The sequence below is a fragment of the Peromyscus eremicus genome, chromosome 2 (genome assembly GCF_949786415.1).
Source record: "Peromyscus eremicus chromosome 2, PerEre_H2_v1, whole genome shotgun sequence".
NCBI lineage: Eukaryota > Metazoa > Chordata > Mammalia > Rodentia > Cricetidae > Peromyscus > Peromyscus eremicus.
Genome location: NC_081417.1, coordinates 12,934,959 through 12,947,444, shown reverse-complemented (window position 1 = coordinate 12,947,444; position 12,486 = coordinate 12,934,959). Strand labels below are relative to the sequence as shown.

General features: G+C 43.5%; 1 protein-coding gene across 1 annotated transcript in view; it reads left to right on the top strand.

Moving 5' to 3' along the window:
* The window catches only part of Asph (aspartate beta-hydroxylase), a 212,872-nt gene that overhangs the window by 140,274 nt on the left and 60,112 nt on the right, over nt 1–12,486 (top strand). Inside the window, exons 14-15 of the mRNA XM_059253835.1 lie at nt 1,761–1,846; nt 6,128–6,214. Of these exons, the coding sequence (XP_059109818.1) occupies nt 1,761–1,846; nt 6,128–6,214 (173 nt within the window). The remainder of the gene's footprint in view (nt 1–1,760; nt 1,847–6,127; nt 6,215–12,486) is intronic.

The following is a 12,486-nucleotide window of genomic DNA, read 5'->3' as shown; positions in this document are numbered from 1 at the left end:
GTGTTCTCCTCCTCCTCCTCCTCTTCTTCTTCCTCCTCCTCCTCCTTCTCCTCCTCCTCTTCCTCCTCCTGCCCCCCCCCCCCACCGATCTTCATCATCATTTGGGGAATGGCACAGGAGAGGGGCAGACCTGGGAAGTGAGTGTGATTGGGATGCAGGGTGTGGAATTCCCAAATAATCAATAGAAAATAATTATGTTGAAAAAAAAAAAGCAAGCTGGAAAAGAGCAGGTGGGCTGTGGGGATGTCGGCATTAACAGCAGAAGACTCAGGAAGGGCTCCTTGGCCTTGTGCTAAGTGCTTCATGCACAGAGTTGATTTAATTCTCACCCCCCTGCCCCAATTTTAAAGCAAGAAAGTGAGACTCGGGGTTTAGAACCCGCAATGGCATATATATATATATATATATATATATATATATATATATATATATGTATGTATGTTGTTAGCGGTGATAGAGTTGAGCCTCAGACTTTTGCCACCAACCTTTAACTGCTAAACTCTCCCCTCTGGAAGGCCTGTGTTTCCCCATGTGTTAGGTGAGAAAGCCAGAGTGCTGAGAGGGGAGGTGGTGAAATGCCACTGTGAGGTCATGGAGAGGGGAGGCTGAGCAGATGTGGGGAGGCTGGGGTTTGGATGGATTGGTTGATCTGCTGTAAAATGACAGAGACTTTAGCATTATTACATGCTAATGGACCCCAAGAACATCAACAAGTGAGGCAGAGAAAAGATTGATTTCTCAGGCATCACATTTCTGGGATTGAGTCCTCTTCTCTATCTGGAAGCTTCTGCTTTACCCTTCAAGCCTCTGCCTTTGACCAGCTGGGTTCCCAGGGAATTGGATGCACCTGAGTATTTCAGGGCACTACCCAGTGTGCACCAGCAGGCCCTGCCCTGACACCTGCAGAGTGTGATGCCCTTTGAGGAGAAGGGCTTTTGTTTTGCATAGGACCCCAGACCACTTGCTAAATAAACGATAAGACTCAGCTTTGGTTTAAGACATGGTGCTACCCTGCAGGAGCCTGCAATTTGGGCTAAGTAACTTCAGGGATAAATATGCTGACAGGAGTCATATGGAGGAGAACCATCAAGGAGACATGTTCATGGTGGAGGAGAGAAGAGGCTGGGAAGAAGATGGAAGCCTCAGGGAGAAGGAATGGGCGGGGAGAGAGATAGTAAACTAAACAGTAGCGGGAGGTTGTACCAGCCACATGGCTTTTAGTGAAAGCATAGAGGAATTTTCAACTGAGAAACACAAGAGAAGCGATTTTTATGGAGAAATTGGCATAAGAAATGGTGCTAAGGATAAGGAGGGCGGCTGCAGTATTCACATTTAGCAGAAGCGTAGACTATGGGGTAGTGGTGACTTCCTGTTGTGGGTTTTGCCGTCAAGCATGAGTATGCATTGTGACATCCCAAAGCAGTGACAGCAGTAAGGAAAGCTGGTGGGTACAGGTCACCAGACGGGCTGGCAACATTGAGGAGATTTTGAGTCCCAGGAGAATTAGGAAGTGAGTACACACTGTTGGAAAAGTTCACTGACTTCTTCAAAATGGCGCCTGCCTTACATTTGTACAAAGGGAATTATCTGAGCCATGAAGTGTGGGATGGCCTGCAGGATGGCAGTGTTTTCCTGGGTCTTACCGGCTCAGTGGTTGAAAGCGAACTAGCAAAACCTGGCTTCTCAGCCTTATTTTTAATAAATGCCTTGACAAAAAGCAAATCAAATGGAAAACCTCTTTGTCTCTCTCTCTCTTTCAGTTAAGAAAAAGAAGCCTAAACTTCTGAACAAATTCGATAAAACAGTTAAGGCTGAACTCGATGCTGCAGAAAAGCTCCGGAAAAGGGTAGGTTGATGTTTTTGTCTTGCACAAAAATGTGCAATGGTTTCATCGTTAAAATCTTGGGATGTCGGTTTGTGAAAAGTGCAGTAGCAATGGCAACAGGAACAATAATAAACATAAAAGAAATAACCCATGATCTCCCCTCACACCTCAGCACATTGCTGTGTGAACCGAGTCCCGTGGGGCAGAACTGCACCCAAGGGCCACAGTGGAAGAGAATGGCCAGCAGGACCTCTGGCCTAGCGTCAGCCTACTTCTGTCCAGTTCTAACTGCATGGGTTCTGCAGCTACTCGGTCACTGTAGGCTTCAGTTTCCTTGTTTATAAAATAAATATCATGTGTACTAGTCCTAAATCCCTCCTGCTTTTTGTAAAACTTGAATTAAAAGAAATATTACCACTGCCAACTGCCAGTTGACCACCAGTCAATTCTGTAGACCTCAGAACAGACACAAGACGTCTCAAGTCCAACACCTGTGGCCATCAAATGATGCAGGCTGAGTGTTCTTCTTACTTGGGTAAAGCTCTTGACAACTTTGCTCTGTCATTAAGTAATTGGAATGTTCTACATTATTACTAGATGGTTCAGCTTTTGAAAACAATGAATTGACATTATATTGAAATCTTTATCTCTTTTAGCCTGGTCATAGTCATATAATATAAGAATAATATAGTCCACAATATGTTTATTGTAGTCAGGATATTTAATTAATTATCTGCTTGCTTTTCTTAGAAATTTCATTAGACTATATTTAAATTTGTAGTCTGTAGTGGTCATTAGTTTTTCTGTCTTGTGCTTTTCTATGGAGCAGCCATTCGCTGCAGAGAAGTGGGCTAAAGGCATGCAAGCAGGGAGCCAGCTAAGAACAACTATGCAAGTTAGGGGTGGAAGTGGGTTAAGTTTGAGCTTCTCACCTGTCTGTTGGAAGCAGTGAAAGAAGGAGGCCTCTGTGACCAGCGTTAGACAAGACTCCACAGCTGAGATTTGGTCAACCCTGCTCACCAGCAGATGAAAACGGTATCTCTAGAGGATGCTGGAGATGGTGATTGTTCACTGCACCTAGGATTTTGACAGATAAAATGATTTCTGCATCTGTCTTGTTTCCCTTCATTAAGCAAAGCCATTTATGAGTTTTGTAGTTGATGTCGTTTGATTGGTTTTGTTGTGTGTGTGTGTGTGAGGGGGGCGGTTGTATTTCTTAATCCAGTGTAACAGGGACCCTTTTTCATCTCATTGTGTTTCCCCCACATTCTCTGCTCTGGATCATGCATGTAAACATGGGGAGGCTGTAGGTAAAGGTGACGTTTAGGCTGAAACATAAAAGAAGGACTTTAAAAAAGGAGTTTTCTGTGGTTCTAATGAATGATAAACAGACTGAGTTACCAAGGAGCTCATAAGTCAGTGGGATTTAAAGTGCTGGCACCATCCACAGTGTGTTCTCCAGTCTTGCTCATTTGGAGAAATTATGGTGTTTTCCTTCAGGAGCGCTGTGAGTCTGTAAGAGGGCAAATTAAGGAGAAGGACAGGTAGCCACATCTGCTCTCAAGATACGTTGTGACAAAACCATCAACATAATTAAGTCTTGTTTATGATTGTCTTTATAGCTAGTATTTCCAAAGGATACAGTTCAGTATGCAGGAATAGTTGAGGACGGAGCCAAGGTGCCCCAGACAGCTAGTGCGGCTTCATCCATTCCTCACATCCAAATGCTGCACTGTGTGGAAGGATGTGCTTGCTCTTTGTTATATCCAAACTTGTATGAAATCAGATGACATTTGAATAATCTAAGTTTTAAAGCTTTAAAAGTACACTGCTTTATTCACTGATGTGTATATAATGTGTGTATATTCACATGTGTGAGTATACACATGCTGTGCTGTACACATGGAGATCTGAGAACAATGTGCTGGCATCTGTTCTCTCCTGCTGTGTGGGTTCCCAGCATCAAATTTGGATTCTCAGGCTTGGTGACAAGTGCCTTAGCCTACTGAATCATCTTGTTGTCTCTGAATCACTGGATTTTTTAAAATAACATGTGTTATTTAAAACTTCTCTTTACCCCCACAGGGGTAGATATAACCTAGATTTGATAATAACCTGATAAAATATATTCATTTACTTTTTGGAATTATTTATTATAAAGGTATTATATTTTAATGGGATTATTACTGTAGTGGCATTCTAAATGAAAAGTTTTAAGGGAGGAGATAATGTTTGCACTCTTGATTGTTGTTGTTGTTGGTTTGTTTGTTTGGGGTTTTTTGGTAGGAGATGATGGTGGTAAGAAATTAAACAGAGCCACAGTAGGATGAGCACATGAAAGGTCACACCTCAGCCTCTAAATCATGCTACAGATGATGTCACCTCCAGTTCCATGCAGGCAGAATCAGAGACACAGAAGCAGACTGGAATATGTTGTTTAGCATAATAGCTGTCTGCACTGAGCCCATAGAGACATGCTCTGCTGTTGATGCAGGTGGATCGTGAAGGGTCCTGATGATCCCACATCACTCCAGTGGATCCTGTAGTCAGAATGTCCTTTAGCACTGCCCTTTGGCTTCACACCAAAACTGAGGCCCATGTACACATCTCTCCAGAGCTGTCTATATATAAGTAAGCTACATTGAGGGACTGCTCATTTTTAGGTAGTTACTTATAAATACCATATGCTTTTCAAATCAGAATAAGTATTGATAGCAGTATTAGTAGCTAGGAAAGATCTTGAGGGAGAGAAGCTGACTAAAACCAGACACACTTTGTTATAGTCAACTCATGTGTGAGCACGTATGGTGATTCCCTATGAAAGCCACATAGCCTGTTGCTTGAGGCGATCCAAAGGATAAGTTACTAAGGAGGAATGATGTGCTATAAAATTTGTTATGAATCTTGTGCGCCTTTGGTTTTGGTCTGTTAGTGGCACACTAGTACAATGCCCATGAAAGAGGCTTTGGCAGTAACATTTTGGATATGATAGAAGCTGAAATGGTCCACCAAAAGATGACCAAATGCTAATCCCCAGAACCTGTACAAGTTTCATTACTTGGAGAAAAGAGCCTTCAAATGTGATTACGTTAAGGATTGAGACAAATTATGCTGGATTCTCTATTTGGTCCCTAAGTGGAACCATGTTTCCTTAAAAGGGGAACTTGATGCAGGAGGTGGCACACACAGAGAAGAGAAGGTGTGGGGATAGGAGTGTGGTGGGGCCACACGTCAAGGAACACGTGAAGAAAGGGGTGGACTTCCCTCTGGAGAAAGCATGGTCTTGGCAGAATCTTTATTTCAGCCAAGAAAAAGTAATTTTGACATCTACTTGCCCAGAACTTTGAGAGAACAAATTTCTCTTGTTTTAAGCCACCCGATTTATGGGGGTGTGGTCCCACATCTATAGGAAACTAAGGTCCATACTGGTAGATTGAACAGTGACCCCCCTCAAAAGATAACCCTGTTTCCTGGGACCCATAAGTGTCGCCTTGGAAACCTCTTTCTAGGTGTGATTTTTATGGGCTGTCTGGAAAGTACGTGAATGTGTCCTTCCTAGAAAGGTAAACGGAGATGTGGTCCAGATGGAAGACAAGACAGACAGATGTAAAAGAGGGCTGTGTGAAGACAGGAGAGCGGAGCGAGGCACCCACAGGCCAGGAAATGCCGACAGCGTCCGGAGCCAGAGTGGCATGAGCAGATTCTCCCCTGGAGCCTTTAGGTCTGTTAGTGGTACACTTAGCACTTGATTCCAATATCATGAAAGCAGTTTCAGCCTTCAGTTCTCCAGCCATGACATTTGCAGTAATTTCTTACCTCCCCCACAGGAAACTGATGGTATTTATTTTTAAAGAACCGTAGAGAAAGAGGCATGAGCTCACGCATGCCACAGAGGCAGCCATGTGTTCCACACAGTCGGGTGAGCCAAATCAACCCTGACTTCCACCGGAGACCAGTGCCCTGGCCAAGTGGCCCTGACGGTCTTCTTGTTTATTCTTCATCCTTTCAGGCTCTTCCAAGCTGTGACGTCATTGCCTCCGATGGGCCTGAGGCGTCCTTCTGCCAGTGTTGTTTGTCCCCACGTGTAACTTAAATGTCTTCATTAGGAAAACGTGGGGACTCTGGAGATTGAGGACAATGTGGTTATCGTCAGCAAAATTCACGTTTCATCATTTTCAGCTCACCTCATTTTAAAAATTAAGATATGATATACAGTTTTATGTTTGTGCTTGACACAGCTTTGTTTTAACAAAGCTAATTATTCACTGGGGTTATATTTATGGAGTTGTTCCTCTCTAACAGGGTAAAATCGAGGAAGCCATGAATGCGTTTGAAGAACTGGTTCGCAAGTACCCTCAGAGCCCACGCGCAAGATACGGCAAAGCACAGGTACCCTGGGCCCATCTCAGAACACTTTCCCGGCGTTCACATATTCTGTGTAATCAGAGTTTTCACTCTTCCACATTTGCTTTCTAATTTCTTGGTCATTTCCCAAGTATGTATGTATATATATATATATATATATATATATATATATATATATATATATATAGATATATATATATATAGATATATATATATATAGATATATATATAGAGATATCTATATCTATATATCTATATATCTATATATCTCTATATATATATATATATCTCCACCCAGGGAAAACACGCCATTTTTATTGAGGTAGCTTTCAATACTGTATCTGTCCAGTCTAGTGACATCCAGATGACTTGTCTCTGGTTTTGCAAATGGACGCCTTTGCCATGGGTCCTCTATCACCCTACGTCCCTTCCATTTGTATTTTCTCATGTTTTTTTTTTTTTTTTTTTTTTGGTTTTTCGAGACAGGGTTTCTCTGTGTAGCTTTGCGCCTTTCCTGGAACTCACTTGGTAGCCCAGGCTGGCCTCGAACTCACAGAGATCTGCCTGGCTCTGCCTCCCGAGTGCTGGGATTAAAGGCATGCACCACCACTGCCCGGCTTCTCATGGTTTTTATTTCATCCTCTTTGGAGCTTTTAGGCTCCATTGTGTGGCTGGTGATAATAAGTCTGCCTTGGAGAGAACTTTTAAAGCTGTGACATGGATGGCACTTTGCTTCTGGTAGTTTCTTTGACTTGACTCATTTCTTAGAAGCCACCTCCTTCCTCATTCTTTCTCTGCCATCTCCTCTTCTGAGTTTTATCATCTCCCAGCTCCTGTCACAGGCGTGGCCACACTCACCTCTTCATCCAGCTCCTGTCACAGGCGTGGCCACGCTCACCTCTTCATCCAGCTCCTGTCACAGGTGTGGCCACGCTCACCTCTTCATCCAGCTCCTGTCACAGGCGTGGCCACGCTCACCTCTTCATCCAGCTCCTGTCACAGGCGTGGCCATGCTCACCTCTTCATCCAGCTCCTGTCACAGGCGTGGCCACGCTCACCTCTTCATCCAGCTCCTGTCACAGGCGTGGCCACGCTCACCTCTTCATCCAGCTCCTGTCACAGGCGTGGCCACGCTCACCTCTTCATGAGCCCAGCTGTGCTGGGAAAATCTGTTTTGCATTTGTTTGCTAGTTAGCTCTGGACACAAACATGGCTGCACATAGGAGTTTGCTGTATTCCCGACCTTATGATAGGAAGCTGAGGCCCCATGCTCTGCCACATGGGAAGATGGCAAATGAAGGGAGGTTTAGCATGATCTTTGGAGGCTTTCCATGAGAAAAGCAAGGTGAGGTGGAGTTCTAAGTCCAGGATTGCCCAGTGTGAACAGCACGGGCAAGCTCGGGGCTGTAGGAATGGCTTCTATTTGCTGAGCATCTAGCCCTTAGGTGACCAAGGCAAAAGATGTCACCTCCTGTGGTGTAAGGTCAGAGAAAGGCCAGGCTCTGCACTGCATGGCTTGCATATCAAGGCTTGTTTGCTCCTTTGCCCTTCCTCAAGCCCTAGACCTTTCTGAGGTGTCAGTTGTTATAATAGGCAGACGACTTGAAACTGTTTCCCGTATAACACAAGGAACGACTGAGAGCTACTGACTCTAAAGACAGGCCGTGAGAGCCACTGTGTGTCGGCCTCTGCTGGGATTGGAGAGAGGTCCCTCAGCAACATGGACTCCCAAAGCCATTGTGAAGAAAAGAGGCTGCATAAGACAAGGAAGTACCATGCATGGACTTGCCAGTGGTGGCTGTGAGGAGAATAAAAAGGAAGCAGGGAACAGCCACTGGACATGTGAGGGGTCACTGTGAAGGACAGTGTGGCAGAGAAAAGGCTCACCAGGGAGGTAATAATGCTTGAGTAAAGCCTTGGGTGGTTTTTTATAAATGAACATATTTTTGAATCTTTTTTTTTTTTTTTTTTTTTTTTTTTTGGTTTTTCAAGACAGGGTTTCTCTGTGTAGCTTTGCGCCTCTCCTGGAACTCACTTGGTAGCCCAGGCTGGCCTCGAACTCACAGAGATCCGCCTGGCTCTGCCTCCCGAGTGCTGGGATTAAAGGCGTGCGCCACCACCGCCCGGCTATTTTTGAATCTTACAAGGTATTACAAATAAGCAATCAGATCACATTACCTCACAATGCATGCTGTAAGCAAGAGCGGAGGAGGCGATGGGATCTACAAGCACACTTCTGAAGAGTCTCGGCTGCAGGATGTGAGTGAGGCTGGCAGAACAGACTGCGCTTTCTTGGGAGGAGCCGGTAGCTGAGACGTGTCAGGGTCATGCAGGAGCTGTCTAGGTAGAGGGAACAGACAGACACAGGCCAGGATTCGTGGCAGCTCTATTGGCATCAGAAACCTGAGCAGAAAGAGAGGCCTGCTGGGGCAGGGGCCAGACAGGGAGACCAACACCTCCTCACAGCTCTCGTTTTCCATGCCTAGGGAAGCCTTTGGAGGCTATTACTCATGAAGGTGACCATCTGGTGGCTTTTTGTAAAGACTGCTTTGGTTGCCAGTTGGAAAATGGATTCTGAGAGCAGCATCAGATGCACAGAACGTAGGCAGCTGTCACAATGTGGTTTGCCTGAGATGCTGGTGCCGTGGACTGTGACCTGGCCATGGACGGGGCTAAGGGATAGATTAGAAAGGACTTCAGATGGAAGGGTCAGAGAAAAAGAATTGACCAGAGACTCCTGGTTGGTTGTGAGTAGCTGAGAAGATAATGCCAGTTACTGACCAAGCAGAACAGCAGTTGAGCTGAAATTTGCAATTGCAGTGGTTATCAGGTATTCATATGGTGCGTCAAGGAGACCACTAGGTTTATGGAATTTGGAGCTCAAGAATAAAGCCAGAGCTGGTAGAAAAAAAATATGTCAAGGAGTAAACTTCATGGAGGAGAAGGAGGACTGAAGTCCAGCTTCAACAGGGTTCAGGTCCCAGAGAGGAGGTGTGGAGCTGGGGGGAAAAGGGGATGGCTGCACGTCTGAGGGTTCAGCAGCTCTCTCCCTCAGCCAGAGACGATTTATTTATGTAGCATATTGATTACACAAGTCACTTAGCAAGCAACAGAGCCGGGTTCCTTTTTCACTTCCTCATTAAATGTCCAGGGTGAAGCCGGGCGGCGGCGGCGCACGCCTTTAATCCCAGCACTTGGGAGGCAGAGCCAAGCCGATCTCTGAGTTCAACGCCAGCCTGATCTACAGAGCGAAATCCAAGACAGGCACCAAAACTACACAGAGAAACTCTGTCTCGAAAAAAAAAAAAATGTCCAGGGTGAAAAAGTAAAGTACAGGGCAGTCTTATCCAAAACAACACCTTTGGACAGTGGCTGTCAAATCAGGAAGTTACAAATTTCTCAGGGTCTGCAAAATATAGGACCTTCTATTTTTTTACAGCCTATGTCTGGGCTACCTCCTTATGTGGTTACAATATGTTAGACAATCTGAAATTATTTTTACCTTAACCAAGTTACGTGTAGAATCATTTGATATTTTCTAAAATGCAAGCTTTACAAAATATGTCATAGTAAGCATTTAACTGGCTGATTATAGCATTTTTCTGTTCCTTAGTTTTATAGTAGGGACCTGTTCTTTTATATGCTATCAGAAAGGAAGACCCTGGTATAGGGCTTCATTAGAGGGCAATGGATATACTTGTGACATCTTGTATCCAGAGCTGAGCACGATGTTTCTCAGAATCCACCCTATTGGTACCACAGTCCTTGGGGCACAAGGAAGACTTTTATGACTCTCCTTTCTGGATAAGACCTCCTATCTTCAAAGTTTTCCCTCAGGAACATGAATATATTTCCCCAGCGGCTGGATAAGCAGAAAACTCCCCATTATGCAAACAACTCCTAAAAGCAAAAACAGAAGCCTCCCGCTTTTGGTCAAATCTCTTGGTGAAGTTTAGCTGGAACTTCATCAAGCAGTGTCCTCCGCCTCAGGACTCGAGCTGCCCCTGGTACCATGGCCTGCACCAAAGGAGATGACCAGTCAGCCTGGGAGCCATGGTAGAGGGCTACAGAAGTTAGTGGACCCAGGAGAAGCAGACAGTATCCCCTTGTGTGTGACCTTCACAGCTTGACTCATGTCTGTAGGAGGACAGCGTGTCTCGCTCTTAACTGAAGGTGGAGGCCACGAGAGCCAGCTGCTCAGAGTCTTTCTATCCCATTAGAAAGTAATTCATTCAATTTCATTAGTTAAATTTACCTAAATCAAATTTGTAAAACAATTGATACAAATAACTTTCCCTTGTCCTTGGTACATACCAGGTATAGTGCATAGCAACTGTGTGGTTTTGGTAAACTACTCGGGTATTGTTGAGAAACTGCATTGCTATTGAGAGAGAAAGTTTATCACCAAAAGACTTAGAATGTCCAGATAAGTGATGTGTTTTGTCATTAATATCAAGTCCTTTGATTATGGAAAGCCCATTAACTGGAGTGAAAATGGTTGTGCAAATGCTAACTATGGCAAATGAATTTGTACTTTCCAAGTTTTCTCTGTATGTGATTTTAATAATGGTTACTGGAGCCTCTGGAATGTAGTGATCTCTGTATGTGTGGTTTTCTTTCACAGGAGGAATTTGAGATGTGGGCCTCAGGCAGTACTTTTTAATCTCTAAGATATTATGCTACAGATGTTATTGATATTAACACTAATGTGGCATAAAATAAAAGTTAAGCATGGCAAATTAAATTTTAATAGAGTAATTTAAAGGAAACTTTAAATTTATAGGACTTTTAAAAATAAAAATAGATAAATTTTGTAAGAAGGACTACATTGTGGCTTTTCCAATTCTCAGTTAGCAATTTAAGCAATTTCTTTGCAATATCTCAACAGATCTTAAAGAGTCAACACCAAGTCAAATACAAACTACAGTGTCTATATTTTTTTAAGTATCACTCATTACATCTTACTCTTTGATCTCTGTGAAACTCAATTTTGACCAAGTTCTCTAAACAGTGAACACAAAAATCTTAAATTATTAACTGAATTCACTTCGTTATCTTTCACAAATCATTAGTAGCTCTGAGGTACAGTGTGACACGTCCCCTAGGAAGTTTGAGTGAATTAGTCCATCCACAGAATGTGACAGAAATGTCCTGTGACAAAAGCTCATTCTCAGCCCAGCTTGTGTGATCTATAGATATAAAACTGTCAAAAAAAAAACAAAACCCTAATCATTCTACACATTTCCAACTTCTAAACAAATGCTGCTAGTTTCATTTATCAGAGTTCTTAAGAATTTTATGTTACTTTGGTATTTATACTCGCCTGAAGTGAAGGAACCAGGGCTTGAGAAGGGACAGACAGGCACATGGATTGTATGTCTTTCTCTTTCCAGTCTGACTCTGAAGGAGTTGATGGATTACTGAGGTTGGCATTTGCAGAGACCTCAGTTCTGTTTGGTGGCTCTGCAGACTCCAGATAGAGAGGGTTCACTAGGTGGTCTCTGTGGAATTCCCTCAGCTCAGGGATGTTGCTTCTGTTCAGCCAACTATCAGTATTCATGGTCTTGGAAGTTAACTCACTATAACCAAACTTGCAGTAAGCTGATGGTTAAGCAGAAAAGCTGGCTATGCATAGTAGCCAGGGGAAGGATGTGTGACCAGGATGGATTACTGACATGGAACTTCCTGTCCTGGAGCTCAGTCCCCTGTGTGAGCTTACTGCAGACTTGACAAGTTAGTGGACTTGTCTGACGTGTATGTCCGTCAAGCAAGGATGATCTATCGCGGCTTCCATGTGAGCCCTCATTAGCCTGGGAATCTTAACCCAGTCAATGCATGCTAGCATATTATTTTATTGATGTGCTATTTTCTGAAAAGAACATTCTCACACATGTCTTTATCGATTGATGTTGGTTCTTAAAAATAAATGACTTACCATCTGAGGGAGGAGATATGAGGATTTTCTTACCAAGTTCTCAGACTTCACATATTAACCCAGCATACATTTTATGTTAAATAGTAATTATATTTACATATTCTGATTTAAAAGCTTATACACTACTTTCAGCATCAAACTGCTATAATTTTTCTTGAATGCTGATCTTTAAATGAAAGTCTGTAAAATCTGATAAGCTATTGAGGTCCATCTTATGCACACACACACACACACACACACACACACACACACCCATACACTATTTTTCCTGCCTCTGATATTTCATTCCCAATTCTCAATCTCAAGTTATGAATCTTGGGTATTAGGAAAATAAAAGTGTCCAGAGACCCTACCCTCTCGC